We start from the raw sequence: 17,140 nt of genomic DNA on the forward strand, positions 1-17,140 counted from the left end.
TGTAATGTGACCTAGTGGATGAAATGCTGCTCTGTAAATTTAGGGAATTTAGAGTCAGTGCCCAAATGTATCAGACTGCAACTTTTAGGATCCTTCTATCTCATTTTGCTCACTGTTAAAATGTGGACACTGCTGTCATAATAAAATTTGAGGAAGTTACATAAAAGAACACTATAATATTCATAAATCCTGCATATGGCTCTTTCCTAAATATACATTCTGGGCTTTTCCTTATCTCATTTCTGAAATTTCACATTATGAACAATTAATTCATCTGTCAAATGCCCAAATGCAAAGACAAAAGCTGTGATACAAAATTCCCTCTTTTAACATAATCTTTGGAGCTTTTCACAACACTCCAAAATTATAATCTAAAACAGTCTTGCAAACAAATTACACAAAGCTCTAAGCTCAAAGAATACTATCTTTCCTATGTACATAAGAGGCAATGACAGTTTTTTTCTAAGCCACAAAGCACTCTAAATAGTGTATGTCTACTACCACAAAATATATTGAGTAAAGTGGATTTCAAACACAAAACAGAACCTGAAAAAGTTTTGTTTATGTCACATGCACACATGCACCCTAATCCCAAACAGTGACTCTATCAGGGACTCTTTGAGAAGTCCTAAAGTATACATAGATGGCACATCACAACTCTACAGTTAAATATGGAGATTTAGCTAGTGATTTTCCCCTAACTTTATTAAAGCTAATATTTTAAATAATCTTTCATTTCTGAAAATTTCTAGTACATTCTCCACTCTATTTTTATCCACTCTACAAGCAATGAGCAAATTGAAGGAAATTTTTTTTTCAGGAACTCCACATTTATATTGCTTCTGGTCAGACAATCTTAAAAGAATTCTGATGGGTCTCTTCCCTTTAACTTAGGATTGAAAAAAGAATCCAAAAGCATTAAAAATAATAATAATAAAGTTAAACTCACAAAAAAACAAACATATAGCATTTCCCCATGTAACAGTGAAAACCATTCAGTGAACCAGCCTTTAAGGTCTCTACATTTTTCAGAAACAACCTACTCATTATGGGGCTACTCAGACCACTGAAAGAATGTTCCAACCTTGATGGTAAACAAGAATAGGAACTGGACAAGAAGCTCCAGTTTCATTTTTAATCTACAACAGGATCAGCAAATTACAGCCCAAAAGCTAAATCTAACCACCTATTTTTGTAAATAAAGTTTTATTGGAATACAACCACACTCATTTGTTTTCATATGGCTGTCTTCATGCTACAGTGGTAGAGTTGACTGTGACAGATGCTATATGGCTCACAAAGCCTAAAATATTTAGTATCTAATAGTTTACAGATAGTTTGCCAACCCTTGGTCTATAATATCTAAAATTGATGAAAATCAGTATAAATAGGTCTGTGAGATAAAGGGTTAACCAATAACCCATAAAATTTACTTTTATTTTTTGCAGTGTATTGAACAGACTCTATAGGCAAACTCTGATAGCATTCAACTGATTAAAAACCATTCTAACCCTTATATACTACCTTCATACACTGTTGGTGGGAATGTAAAATGGCGTGACCACTTTGGGAAATAGTCTGGCAGTTCCTCAAAATATTAAACACAGCATAACTATTTCACCCAGCAATTCCACTCCTACGTATATACCCAAGAGAAATAAAAATATATGTCCATACAAAAACTTGTAGGTCAATGTCCACAGATTACTTATGATAGCCAAAGGGTGAAAACCACCCAATGACCCATCAACTGATGAATGGATCAACAAAATGTGGTATAGCTACACAATAGAATATTATTGGGCCTTAAAAATGAAGTACTGGGGGCACCTGGGTGGCTCAGTGGTTGAGCGTCCGCCTTCAGCTCAGATCGTGATCCAAGTCCCAGGATCGAGTCCCACATCAGGCTCCCCACAGGGCACCTGCTTCTCCCTCTGTCTACGTCTATGCCTCTCTCTCTGTCTCTCATGAATAAATAAATAAAATCTTTAAAAAAAAAAAACCCCGAAATACTGATACATCTACAACATGGATGAACTTTGAAACATTAAGCTTAGACAAAGCAGTCACAAAAGACCATCTATGGTATGATTCCATTTATAAGCAATGTCCAGAACAGGCATATCTATAGAGATAGAAGGTAGATTGGTTGTTACTTAGGGCTAGGGAGAGATGGGGCTGAGAGCTAATGTATACAGGCTTTCTTTTTTGGGTGATGAAATGTTTGGAAATTTCCTGTGATGGTTGCACAAATCTGTGAATATACTAAATTCCACTGAATTGTACACTTTACATTGGTGAATTGTATGGTTCATCACATCTCAGTGATGAACACACATTCATCTCAGTAAAGCTGTTACCAAAAAAAAAAAAATGCATTCTATTAACCTGCTGAAACATCTAAAATCAGAATGTTAGAGTCTTATATTTAGGACTATCCCTTAAAAGACAACCAGTCTCTGTTCCTACTAAATGACAAGCACCAAAACAGTACTGAAGAGCAGGTGCTTAGATGGGTCATATATACCCAGGTGTAAATCCCTATGCTACCGTTTATTTTTTTTTAAGATTTTATTTATTTTTTCATGAGAGACACACAGAGAGAGGCAGAGACACAGGCAGAGGGAGCAGCAGGTTCCATGCAGGGAACCTGACGTGGGACTCAATCCCGAGTCTCCAGGATCAGGCCCTGGGCTGAAGGCGGCGCTAAACCACTGAGCCACCGGGGCTGCCCTGCTGCCATTTATTATTGACATTTTGCTCAGGGCAAGTTACTGATCTCCCTCTTGCTCAGTTTCCTCATCAGGAAAAGGGGAGAGGGTGACTGCCTCAAAGGAAGGCTGATGGCCAATACTAAATTACAAAAATATGAAGAATGTAACACTCTGTCCAGCATATAATGAACACTCAAGCCATAGAATTTGAGAACCAAAAAAGAAAAAAATTTCCTAAAGTTATCCCTAAAAACTTTAATTTTATCCTTTTTGTTCAAATTTCTTATATATCTTATATGTGTCTCTAAAATAGGAACTGTGAACCCCAAATTGCTCTAAGAAATAAGATTCCTTATTTTAAAAAAAGGATAAACATTTTTTAAGTTTCAAAAGATTTCTTCAATTTTCCCTACCTGTATTCCTCTGCTCCCTTTTCTAAATGAAGAAACAGGCATAAAAAGATGACATGAGTTACCCAAGAAGACTAACAAATTGTTCAAGCCTGACCTTCTCTGTAACGATTTTCCCAACTTCCTTTTACTACTGGGTGGTCACAGTCTTTACTACCGGGTGCTCACTTAATGCTCCTTCAACAACAACTGAGTACTTACTATGTGTCAGTTACCAAGTTATGCTGAGGGTACTAGGTGAACAAGTCAGATGCAACCCTGGCTTTAACAGGACTTAATGTCTAATTATATTAGATCTGAACCATTTGTCAACTTCTGCCATTGAGGCCAGAGAACTCAAATATTTGGTGAATAACGGGGTGCCTGGCTGGCTCGGTCGGTGAAGCATGAGACACTTGGTCTCAGGATCTTGAGTTTGAGTCCAATGTTGGGAGTAGAGTTTACTTTTAAAAAATGATAACAGCAATTAAAATAACAACTACTTTTAGTCTTTTCACACAGATCACGTTATTCAGTCTTTACAACAATCCTGCAAGGCATATATTATCACCCTCATTTTACGGATAAAGAAACTGAGACTCAGAGAGGTTAACTAATTTGGCCAGGGCCACACAGCTAGAAATGAATGCATAAATGAACAAATGAAGAAACTGTTAGCACCACTAACAATTTTACCCACGTGATAGGAAGGAATGTTCATTTCATCATATTATTTATGTAATAGAGCCTGTGTTTAGCACTGAGAAAGTGCACATTTGGAAATTGTTGAAACTTATCTACATAGCTGCCAAAAGTAATTTGAGTATCTCAGAGACATTCTGGAAATAAAAAATACGTATGCTGCACTTTACAATCACTAATCCATGCAAATAGCTTGTGAAGTGGCTATCATTCTTTCTATAAATACGAAGAAAATGGCCACACTGTGCCCGAAGACTACCAGATCAGATCTTAGGGGGCTGCCTCACAAGCTACAAAACAATGTCGATCCATATGTTTAGGGGGAAAATACATACCAAGGGTAAGCAGAAAGGCTGAAAATCTATTATGTTTCCTAAAAACACAAATTAGATTCCATAAAATAGCAGTGGTATAATGGTAATCTGCACATTTTAGCAGGGCTAGAGACCTTGTAATTGAATTAATAACATCAAGAGTGTTTTAATAAAACATTAGAATCTGCATATAGCTAGGCAGTTATACTTCCATCTTAAATTCAAATATACCAAGATACACTAAACTTAGGATTACAATTAAAAGCCTGAGATACAGACCTGACATAGTAGTTTGGATATTATTAAACTATACTGAGAGAGAGAGAACACAGTTATCATTCCAAACTATAAATGATTCAAATATTCAAAACAGTGGTAACAAAGCAAAAAAAGTGTATTAAAAGAAATAAAGATTGGAAAAAATAATGTGCAACTGCTTAGTGATAGAACACAAGATGTTAAAATGAAATAATGTGCACTTACAAAAAAATAGACCTGAGTGCAATAAAGTAATCATTTCTTATTGTGAATGGGTGTGTACAACTACAAAAAGCCAATGAACAAATTTAGTCAGAGAGTGGAGGGTAGAGGGACGTGAACTACACTCATGCAATGGGGACCCAAAACCTTGAGATAAGGAAGGATGCAGTTCCCCGGGGGGGGGGGGGATTTAAGAAAATAAGAATTGTTTGACTAATAACAAGAACTTAAAGTAAATGTAAAGTATCTAAAATTTACCACGTCATTTCATTAAAGGCTTTCATTTAATTGAAAGTTATATACCAGCTGAGGAATGAAAAATACCTCATCTTAGGAAAACCAAATGGTTTTACCTAAAAGCCAGCCATCAGAATCTCCAAACACAATTATAACGAAAAAGAAATCCCCTCCTTTTTTTTTTACTCTAAATAAGTTAGTGTTGAGATGGATTCACGGAGAAATAGTGCCTTACCAACATGCACAGAACCTTGCTTTTCAGTCACGTCATGAATTGATATTTAACATTGTATCTATTTTGATAGATACTTTAAATTGCCTCTCTGCCATAAATGAGCCTTTTTTTCATCGTCCATCATGGTGTATTGGTATTTTACATTATTGATCCTGCCCACTTTAAAATTTCTGTGATGTCCAGCTATCCTGACTCTTCTAGCTACATACCTAACCACAGCTCTCCAGCTCGGCCACCTGACAAGAACTCATTCAGTGAATCTTCCGAAATCTTAACTGTCATTCCAGGTCTCTACACAAACTCCAGTTCAGCATTTCCAGGCTGTCTACCTGCAAATGACTTGCACTCAACTCAAAGCTACAGTAACCAATCCATACCACAGAATACTGGGCAGCAACTTAAGAGGAGACAGGATTCAACAGAGACATAGATGGATATGGAAAGGTCATCAGAGACAGTGTTTATCAATGGAAAATTACAAATATGATCCCATTCTGTTTTTTAAATAAAGACCTCCCAGAGAGAGGTTCAAGAACTGGACAATGGTTACCTCTGGAGAATGGAGCTATGGTTGGTGGGAGAATGGAAAGAGAGACTCATTTCCTTCTGTACGGTCTAGATTTTAAAATTAATTTTATATAATTTATTTTATAAAGACCAGTCAATTTATAAAGAGAAAGTAATAGAAAATTAATTAAATCTCAACATTGCAAATATATATTAACTTCCTTCAAGTCCAACTAGCTTGAGACATGAAATCTTTTTGGTGTGGACAAAGGGATACTGGCTTGAAAGAGGGGATACCAAGACACTGGGTAGCCCCAGGAGAGAAAGAAGAGAGCAGGTCCTGTCATACCTTGAACCATGTAGCATGAATTCAGAGCCATATCTGGTGGTTTTAGAATCTGCACTGTCAGTTGCAACTAAAAAATAAAACCAGAAGTGCAAGAGCTGCACACTCTATCGGCTTGCTGGCTGGGGTCAGGTACCTGCTCTGCAGCAGTAACTCAGTCACTTGCCTATTTAGGTGTGCAGTGCTGGCAGACAGCCAAGATGCTTACAACTCAGCAGCTGCAGTTCAGCACAGTTTTCAGAGTCAGTGAGAGCAATCGCAGGATTTTTAGCACAGGATATAAGAATAACCACCCCGTGGAAAGCACCCCACCCTACTCCCAACAAACACCTATCTCTGACACCTCATTACTTCTGGTTTGGCAAGTTAGGCGTCATTAATCAACGATTTTGTTGGGGCAGGGGAATTGAAAGGAAAAACCTGGAGAGTAAAAGGTGTAGAGAAAAGTTCTAAAACAAATCGTATTTTAATTTTTTTTTATTTATTTATGATAGTCACACAGAGAGAGAGAGAGCCAGAGACATAGGCAGAGGGAGAAGGAGGCTCCATGCACCGGGAGCCCAACGTGGGATTCGATCCCGGGTCTCCAGGATCACGCCCTGGGCCAAAGGCAGGCGCTAAACCACTGTGCCACCCAGGGATCCCACAAATCGTATTTTGGATGGATGGACGAGATTCTATATTTCCACTGCTAAAGAATGCACACTTATCAGTTTGGTGACAAACATTGACGTCTCATTAACAAGAAAGACAAAAAAAAAAAAAAATGAAATGGGTGAAACAATGAATGGTAGTATGGAACCTCTAATGAAAGGGTAGGAAATAGAACTAGAAAGTCGAACAATTAAAATTTGCTGTAAATAAACTCTAAAAATGGAGGCATGGGCCTCACTTTAAAGAAACCAGATGTAGCATTTTTGACAACTGGAATAGGCAGCAGAATGCAGCGTGAAATAAATGGACTTCGGAACCAGCTGCAATTCCATGGGATCTCGCACAAGTTGCCCCTCTCTGAATTGCGGTGTGTTCTGTAAAACAGGTATAATCAGAGGAGATAATATATGTAAAGGGCCTAATGTTAGAAGGCATATTCCCCTTACGAAGTCAGCATTAAGTTATGAAAGATGTTTGTTTTTACTTTTAAATAATCTTATGTCAGAGTTCTCTTAAACAGTGCTTCTGGCAAATTTAAAACGTGAAAACGTTTACAAAACTTCAATAATTGTTCAAGAACAATCTCAAAAAGGAAGGCATACCCATTTCTTTAATTTGAGTGGAGCTGGGGAATGGTAAAAGAATTTTCAATTTAAAGGAAATATCCAGGAACACAATTTAAGGTGCAGGAGAGCTACAATTTGTCAGGTGAAACTGTTGCTAATTCAAAGGGAAAATGGAGGGGGTGAAGTGCACATGTCAAGGACATGGAAGCAGGTCACAGTCATAAAAGGCAAAGGACTCACAGGAAGTCTTTTTATAAAGACAATGTGCAAACAACACTTCAGAAACTCCAAGTCCTAGGGCAGTCTGTATAAAGCAGTCATGAGTAGACTCAAGACAAAGTAGTGCACAAGCAGGAAAGCTCAGTTTCCTCCAAAATGGTCTCAGAAGCAAACTCCATCATCAGGAATCAACACTGCTTACCTACTCCCCAGAAGGCCTACCATGTGCAGGCATCCACACCATGTTTAACAAACAGGTTTTTCTTCTGTGGAACTGCAGCTAAACCCCCTTGGCTTGAATCTTTCTGGGCCACCAACAGGCTAGCTGGTAACTGTTTCTTTTTCTTCTACCTTGTTACACGATTGTCACTCTGATCAAGCAAGCACTTCTTTAAAGAAACGGTCACTCATTTCTGGTAAATTCCTGGTTCCTTCAGGCTCACACTTTTCCAGGCACTAAAAACTAATTTATTTCCAATGTCCAGATAAAATTTCCAAGAAAGATGTTCTAGTATATTGTAATGTTCTTCTCTGCGGTACTGGAAATTCCAATCAGTGGGCCAATCAATATATGTGCAAGCCATCGTAATTAGTAGCAATAGTACAGCTGAATTTTTGTCATGTTAAATCACATATTTTACAAATTATTAACCCAGTGTTTATTTAAAGGCTGCATTTAACTTAATTCTCTGTTAAACGGTGTTATCGGAATTGCAAGTGTGGACTTTAAAGTATATATGCAACATAACCACACTCTTTTAATAGAGTATATGTGCAAACACAATCCATACTAACTGATAAATCTCTTAATACTAAATTAAGTCATTGTAGTGGACAGCCATCATCAACTGTTATTGAAGCAATCCTCGTTCTGTGTTGTTCCAAACATCAGTCACTGTGTTAGCATTAGATGAGCGTCATAAATCAATGAGAATCTTAAAAGACCCAAGAAATCAAAGCCAAACACAGGCTGAAACAAAATTCTTACACAACAGGGCTCAGAGACATAGCACACAGAAGATAAAATCCATGTTTTAGTCTCTCAGCTTCAATACCTCCCAAAAAGCATTTGTTCTACTTTTCAAAACCTGTAAGCCTCTGAAAAGCCAGTTCCAAAATATTACATATCACCTAAGTTTTAAACCAATGACTCAATCATAACTGCACATTAGAATCACTTAGAGAGCATTTGAAAAATACCAATACCCACTCCCAGAGATTCTGATTTTATTGCTCTGACACAAGGCCCTGCCATTGATCTTTTTTAAAAGCTCCCCTGGTGACTCTAATATGTAGCCAGGTGGAGATCCACTGCTTCAAACTAATACAGCCTTTTGGGACAATAATTGCTCTGAGGTTGATAAACATGCTTTTTGCCTTTTAATGAGATTTTATTAAAACAATTCAATTCATTCCATAGCTAATGAGCAACCATTACATGGCAGGCACTGTGTTAAGTAATGGAGAAAGATACATATGTTCCCTGTCCTCAAGAAGCTCCCTGTTTGCTAGGTAGAGAGACTCATGAATAAGAAACTGTATTAAATACAGTAAGTTGCTCTCAAGGTACAAGCAAATTCAGCATGCCTCACAAACTGGCATGTCATTCTTGAGCAGGGGTCATGCTGCATCATTCCAATTGTTGAATATGTCCTACCAAAGCAGGAAAGTCAGAAGTTACAGATTACTAAGAATCCTAAACCCAGGGCAACTATTCAACCCATGCAAGGTGAAAATGGTGTGCCTTTTGCTATTCTCTTGCACAGAAACTCCTGTACCATGAAGGTAGGCATTTCTATGTTTTAATTTGGATGAATCATCCTAAAATTTCCTTCATGTAATATTACTGATTGTACACTTACTTCAAAACTTTACACTTGCAAAAGATATAGTAAATAGTCATGGCGTAAAACTTAACAAATTTCCTGCAATTGCATAAAATCTTTCTTTCCCCCTAACTGTTATATTTGTGAGGACAAGAAGTTTTGGGACTAGGATAACATCCCATCATTGGCAATTTGTTTCAGTCACTTGAAAGATGTCACACAGGAAAATGTTATGGAAACAATGGGCATTCAAAGGAGCTTTTGTAAGACTTTCAAAAATAAGAAACAGGGGGAACAAGCTGAATTTTCTAAAAGAAGATATGGCATCCTCCCAATATTCCTAACGAAACAGGCACATGATTCTCTCGCAGTGGATGAGTGAATGAGTCAATAAGTAGTGAGGTAGGGGAGTGAGCAGGTGGTCAATTGATCTTGAAAATTGAAATCCGTTTTAAGGTACCTCAGTGGAAATTTAAACCTATTAAGACCTAAGGGTCAAAAACAATTTGTGATACTAATTTGGTATACAAGAAAATCACAATTCTAGAGAACTTGGGTAGAAATCAACAAAAAGGTTTCCAGTACAACTGAACATCTTCAAGGCCTTTCTGTTTAAAGCTAGAGTTGAACAAATGCTAAGTTAAAGTGTATGCTGTCAAGGTCCCTGCAAGAAAATCTCAAGTGAATTTCAATTTCCAGATCAATATGTGCTGAGACAATTTACCAGCGAAACCTTCAACCTTTACACAGGGTGAGGAACACTATCATTACGTTCTTTACCAGGAAGGCTACCTTGAATTCATTATTTCACGAAATGACACATTATAAATGGCACTGACCAAGTCAGATTTTGTAGGGTATGAATGAGATTTCAGGTTCACAATACTTAAGGGAGCCATACGGTACCTATCACCTCAGAATCTGCTTGCTCTCCACTCTTATGCAGCTCTAAAGCAACAGAAAAGATGAATTTAGTTCTACCAGAGGTATTTCCTGAAAATATTCTATCAATTATAAGCCAGGAGAATACTGATTGTGCTAATGTGATGCCGACCATGTCATTTTGATATCAAAAGAGATAATATCATCACTCTTCCAGACCTTAAGGAATCAGAACCGGTTACTAACATTGATCCAATGATGGCTATATTCCGTCATCACGATATAATTAACATTTTAATTTCACATTTTCCAATTATGACTTTGATGGCTCATTTAAAGCAAGTATAACTAAGAGACAACAAATATCATTCACCCACACACACAATCATTCGGGAGCTTTTGGGAAACCCTAATTTACCTTCACCGGGTGCTAAGAATGAAGAAGCCAAGGAGATTAAAAAAACAAACAAACAAACATGTTTGTCTCTACAGAATGGTGTTATCCACATATGGCTGTGGAGCACTTGAAATGTGGCTAGTCCAACTGAGAAACTGATTTTCAATTTTATTTCATTTTAATTAATCACAATTTAAATTTAGAAAGAACTATCGATTAGGTTATTAGAAAACTTTTAGATATGTTTGGGAAAACTTGGGTGTGTGAATCTACTTTTGCAAATGGAAATGTCATGAAATCTAAATACAGATCAAGTATTTCAGATGAAAATGTAGCTCGGTGTCAGAATTGAGAGGTGTTGTTAGTGTAAAATACACATTGGATTTCAAAGACTGAGTACAAAAGAAAGGATGTAAAATATCTCATTAATAATTTCTGCACTGCTTACATGTTGAAACAGTAATAGTTTGGATCTAGTGGGCTAAAGAAAATATTTTATTAAAACTGCACCTATTTGCTTCTAATTTTTTAATGTGATCATTACAAAATTTATATATGTAAAATTTTTATATAGAAAATTACATATATGTCTTGCATCATATACCTTTTGGACAGCGCTGCTCTAGAGCACTTCCACAAGCAGTTTATCAGGGCACATTTGGATATCCTTCCTCTAGTAGACAGGCTGGTCATGTAACAATAGGGGCAAGGAGTAACGCGTCCTTGTATCAATTGGGTCTGAGGAAAGTGTGTAGCAAGCTCTCCCCATAATTTCCTCATGTGAGGCAACACTGTAATACCTCAACATAGAAGGAAAAAAATGAGTTATCAGCACTTAAAAACAAATTGAAATCTGGTACTGCAGACAACTTAAAAGGGATACAGCCAACTGGTCTAAGGTCTTGGTTTCATTTCCCAACTGCGGACCTTAAAATAGACAATAAAGCACCGCTTCCAAAAAGAGGTAAAATATTTCAATGGAAGCTACCTGGCAGTCCTTCATAAAGAAGCAAAAATTGCTCTTAAATTTTATCTCCTCAACTTCTCAAGGCACAGCACACACGCTGAACTAGAAAATCAACTTCGGATCGCCAGCCTTTTCCCTCACCAGCAAATTAGCAGGATTGTGCACTTGGAATACTGTTTGACAAGAATGAAAAGGAAACTATTCAAAACAGATTTAAGGAATGGACAATTAGATGAGGAACTGCAGATTTAATTCTCAATCAGCACTGTGATTAATCTGATTCCCTGCTTTTCCCTAGTGTAATTATACAACACAGATGAAAGGATGAGCATTTGGACTGTCAGTTCTATATTCTAGACAAGCCTGGTGACTCAAAGCAGACGGCTCTGCCACACGAACCACCACCATCCCAACAACAGTCGAGGGAAGCCTCGAACAGTGATTTAACAGTTATTGCATAACGAGGCATTAAAAATTCGGATACCCCCAACTCTTTCCACGCTGGTCTACACCAGGTGAGGAATTTGCTGAAACTGAACGCACCCCGTCTGAAAATGACCCCCTCCAATCCGGGCATGGGGTGAACACAAAGACATCTATCTAATATCCTGCACAATAGACACACACCCCACAATTAAAAACCCTGGACGTTCTCTCTCTGTCACTCCATGCAAGCAGAGGAAATGCAAGCTGCTCTTTTTCGTTAATGGTCTGTGGTACAGGCAAGGTAACAATAACCCAACTGTTCCCAGGAAGCAACTATAAAATTGGGTCTGCCACGTCCCTGTGCAACCGTCAGATAAAATGCAGACAGCGGATTTCGGCCGGCCCCACGCCTCGTGAGGTGGCCGACCTCGGCTCGGCGGCCTCCAAGGATCGCTGAGAAGCCCCCGGACCCCAGCCCGCCAGGAGGTCCAGGTACACGTCTATAAATACGCCCGGGTGAGGAGGACGAGGGAGGCGGAGGAGAGGGAGGGCAGGGGGCAGGCCCGGAGCGGGTGCCGGTGCGGGAAAACCCGGGCATCACTGAAATGCATTTTTCCACACTCCCGCTCCCTCGCGAGGGGACTCACTTGCCGATCACCTCGCACAGCTCGTACACGTCCTCGAACAGCACGTCGTCGTCGGCCATGGTCCGGAGGGGACAGCGGCCGCAGCGTGGAGGTCTCCGAAAACGGGGGTGGGGGCGCCAAAGAGCTCAGTGCCCGGCCCCTGGTTCGCCTCCTCCCCTCAGGACCCGCGAGCCCTCGGTGCTGAGGACGCTCGCTCGAGTGGGGCTGCGAGGCCCGGAGACTGCGGCGCCTTCCTCTGCGGGCGACCGCCCCGGCGCGGGCGGCGGGGCCGGGGCGCGAGAGCGAGGGCGGCCCGGGCCCGGCGCCGCCCGCCCGCCCGCTGCTCCTCGCGCTGCTCGGGCCGCGCTGCCCGGCGTGCGGATCCTCGGGGACGGCGCGGCGCCGCGCTCTCCGCTTCTCAGCCGGCCCGGGCCGCGAGGCCGCGACCGCTCCCTCTGCCGAGGCTGGCTCCGGCGCGGCGCGGGGCAGCTCAGGCTACAAGGGGGGCCGCGGCAGGACCATGGAGGGAGGATCGCCGCGGAGGGAGGTGGCGGCGGCAGATCGGCGCTGGGGACCAGGAGGCGGCGGCAGAGACGCTCCCTCCTCCTTCTCCTCCTCCCGCCGCCGCCGCCGCCCGCCCGAGAGTGGGAGGGGGCTTCGCGGGACTGGCTGTCTGTGCGGGCGGGAGTCGCGGCCGCCGCCTTCAGCTCCTCCTCCTCCGCCTCAGCCGCGGACCAGCTAGCGAGTCCCCGCGCACCCGCCTCGCGCACACACGCCCTCCTCCCCCCCTACGGCCGCGCGGCTTCCAGAACCACAGGCCCCGCCCACTCCAGCCCGTCGGGAGGCGGTGGCCGAGAGACAGGGAACCGGGCTGAGCGGCGCATGCGCGCGCCGCGGGCCACGTCACGGCGAACGGGCGGGCGTCGGGGATCTAGAAGGGGCGCGGGGGGGTGGTCGGCCCGAGGGGCGCGCCGGCAGCAGCTGTTTAGGCGGGTGCGGGTCGGGTCGTCCCTTCCGCGACCGAGCTGCGGGAGGGGAGGGGGGGCCAGGGACAAAAGATCCACGACTGAACGCACGTTCTTGGCTCTCTGCGGCGAGCGCTTGAACCCCGGCCGCTCCCCTCTCTTCTTTTGTAACCGCATGAAGCCTTGCCCAGTTTTTGCTGTGGAAAGAGGCTGGGAAAGGGTCCTAATGAATGAAAAAAGCAAAAGAGAGGTGGAGAGGCTGTCATTCCAGACCATGCTAGGCGGCGGATGCTTTTAGTGCCATTCTGCATTCCTTATTGCAAATGAGGGCTGGTGAAGGGGGGTGGGGGTCGTCCACCTACAAGAATTTGAACCAGACAAAAACTGTCCAGGAAGATGTGCAACCATAAGTGACAATTCCTAGAGATAAGCTTCTCTCACATTCTGCCCCAAACTTGACAAATTCTTATCCAGCGCTTGCCCTCAGTAGACACAGCCTAGAGACAGGTCAGGAAGGCAGGGACAGACACTTTAAGCCCCTTAGTATGTCGCCTCCCCGCACCGCCAAGCATTCAGTACCTACCCTTCTCCTGTACTCCCTATAAATGTTAGACATATCAGGATAAAAATGCAACTAGGGGGAGTGGATGCACAGAGTCAGCCAAGGAGTGAGGTTCTGGGTGTTGCCGCTGTGCTAGGTTGTATTCAATATGAAGATTTCTGTTCAACTGAGCATGTGCAGAATGAGCCAACGCCATCAGACAGGTATATGCCTCAGTTAAGGACCAATAAAAAAAGTCTTTGTTCCTCTGCACAGCACAAGTGCCCAATTAGTTCATAAGTCATCTTCTAGAAATCACCTGGTAAAATTCTCAGTGCGGTAATAAAAAAAGAAAAAAGAAAAAAAGAAAGGAAGAGACAGTATTTACCAAAGGGGGGGGGTGTGGAGACTCAGCCTATTTTCTCTTTAGAAACGTTTTGTGCAAACCCTTGACCACTCCCTCCAGACACTGAGAGATTTGCCAGTGTTAAGGATTTGAGTACTAAACGCTTTTTTTACAATGCAAATCAGAGGGAAAATGTAATTGTATGAGAAGGCCTTCATTCTTTCCCAAAGAGCTTGTGCATTCTCTAGACAAGGGAGATTTAGAGCCTGAGAAACATTGCCTCCATTGAGGATCCAGCAATTCCAAGTCATTGTCACCCAAAGTTGGCATGTCCACCTGGTGCACAGTGACCCCCTCACAAGTCACCTAGTCAGCTTCACTTCCTCTCCCCAGTTCAAATCGGAGTTATGCCAAGACATATTAACTTTATTTTGGGGCTTGTTATCTTCTGATCTATCTGATCTTCTGATCTATCTTCTTGTTATCTATCTGATCTATCTATCAGGGGTTTATACTCAGAGGTAGAAAAAGACAATTATGAAATTGTGGAGTTGAATTTAAAAAAAAGAAAAAGAAAGACGATTATAGAGATAGGATTGCACCCTGCTCGTGGAATCACAGTCAGTTTAAATCTGGAAAGAGCCTTAGACATCAGCCTTTCCAACTCAGTCATTTACAGATGTGAGGAATGCCCTCTCAGGAGCCATTCCACCTCTGCATGTGGTAGCAGCTCTGGGTTTGACTGGGATTGTAACCACCTCACCCGGAGAGGTGGGTCCTAATTCATTAAGCTAATAAATGTAACCTTCTTGACTTAATCAGCTCTTGGCATTCCTCAGTTCCTGGCCTTGAGGGGCTCAAGGTCTTCCAATCACCACAAAGCTCAGGACTTTCCCCAACAATGATCTTTCTCCCCACCCCAGCCCCCAACCACCCCATTGGCCTTGAACAAAAAGGCCAATTTTTGTATGCAGCCTCAGTTGCTGCCATCAGACATCTGTATCTGTGAGGGTAGTCAGACCTGAGAGGGAGGTGGACTTGAGGGGCAGCAGGATGATGTCCTCAGTGACATTATCAATCTCTTGTTTAGCCAACTCTCTACATTTCCGGGTCATATAGGGCAATGAATTCACTTTATTGTTTAAACCACTTGGAGGTGAGCTTCCTATTAGTCTCAGAGAAAGCATTCTACATTCTATGGTACAACAAATGAGAAAAATTCAGAGGAAAACAGATGTCCATGGCCACATATTTCACTGAACATCTCATCAGAGCCTAGGTCTCCCAGCTCCCAGTGTGGTATTTAGTCATGCAGGAGTTTTCTGCAAAGCACATCCCTCAGAACTCATAGCATGCATTGTGGCTGGAGGTAGCTCCCCTCAAAGCTTTTAGGGGCACCTGGGTGGCTCGGTCATTGAGCGTCTGACTTTGGCTCAGGTCTTTATCTCAGGGTCCTGGGATCAAGCCCCTGGTCCAGCCCTGGGGTCTGTCTTCAGGTTGGTCTCCAGGTCAGGCTTCATGTTGTGGGGTGAGGGTGGGGGGTAGGGTCCTGGATCTGCACTCAACAGGGACACTGCTTCTCCCTCCCCATCTAACCCTCTCTCTGCTCTCTCTCTCTCTCTCTCAAATAAATAAAATCTTTAAGAAAATAAAATGACCAAAGTTTCCAAATGAAGATAATTCTCTGGGTTTCTTACAAAAATCTAATACTCTTCCAACAAATATAAGCCCAGATATAAGTGGTCAGGTGTCAATAATCTGTTTTAGTTTTCACAACGAAAATGTTAAAGTAACTGGGTGCATCAGATATATTGTGTTCAGATGTTAATAATAACTGAATATAACAGCAGCTTAGACAAATGGAGGGCTTGTTTTTCTCACAGAGCAAGAAGTATGGATATGGGTTGTTACTAACACTGGATCAGCTACTCCACAGTATCATCAATGACCAGGTTCTTTCCTTCCACTCTGCAGTCCTGGACATGTTAGCCTGTCATTCTCAGGCTTGTTCTTTCACCATCGCAAGATGGCTACTACAATTTCCAGCACCGAACTGCATTCAGAGACAGGATTCAGGACCGCAAAAAGGGTAGGCGAGGCCATTTTGCTCCTTCTCCCACCTCTTATTTACGGAAAGAAAATATCTCTTTCCCACATCACTGGCCAGAACAGAATCATGTGGCAACCCTTGCCTGCATGGGAAGCGGGTGACATGGATATTTGACTTTTCCTGCCTCCTTTTTGGAGGTGGGCAAGGGAGAAGCAAATGGGGAATGGGCTTTGGCAGCCAATCAGCAGTATTTCCAATGTTAGGGAAATTACCAATGAAATAATTATAGATCTACATTATAATGTAGATATACCTCAAGTGTATAACTGACATAACTTTACTGATATACATATAATAACTTTAAACATTCAGAAACATTTTAACACCCACAAGGATGGAGTTGGTCCTAGAGAAATTTGATTCTCAGATGTCAGTGGGAACTTCAATGACTTTGAAGCATTGGACTTCCTCACAGTTGCATTAGACATTCTCATGTTGTTGGGCTCCCACATAATTTCAACATGACACAGATATAATCTGGAAAAACACACTCTAAGAGCAATATTAGCATGAGAACAACACAGAGGTTAGAGTGGCACAGGGCTAATTTAGGCAATTCAGAGTTCAGCCTCATTCTGTACCTATGATTGTTTAAACATAGAAATTATTACTGAATTAATGAATAAAATTAAGACTGACACTGTTCTACGAATGAAGTGATTGCCTTGTGATATAAGCAGGATACTCTAAG

At 41.7% G+C, this 17,140-nt stretch overlaps 1 protein-coding gene across 8 annotated transcripts in view; it reads right to left on the reverse strand.

The window, feature by feature from the left end:
• The window catches only part of CASK (calcium/calmodulin dependent serine protein kinase), a 345,585-nt gene extending 332,342 nt beyond the window's left edge, over positions 1-13,243 (reverse strand). For 3 of the 8 annotated variants that reach the window (XM_041740872.1, XM_041740865.1, XM_041740870.1), the window contains exon 1: positions 12,509-13,242. In XM_041740872.1, the coding sequence (XP_041596806.1) occupies positions 12,509-12,567 (59 nt within the window). In that variant the 5' untranslated portion in view covers positions 12,568-13,242. Of the gene's footprint in view, positions 1-12,508 lie in introns of all 8 variants that reach the window. The other 5 variants (XM_041740871.1, XM_041740869.1, XM_041740868.1 and 2 more) reach the window with 2 other exon arrangements.
• Between the last annotated feature and the right edge of the window lie 3,897 nt (positions 13,244-17,140).

Source organism: Vulpes lagopus, chromosome X (assembly GCF_018345385.1).
Source record: "Vulpes lagopus strain Blue_001 chromosome X, ASM1834538v1, whole genome shotgun sequence".
Classification (NCBI taxonomy): domain Eukaryota; kingdom Metazoa; phylum Chordata; class Mammalia; order Carnivora; family Canidae; genus Vulpes; species Vulpes lagopus.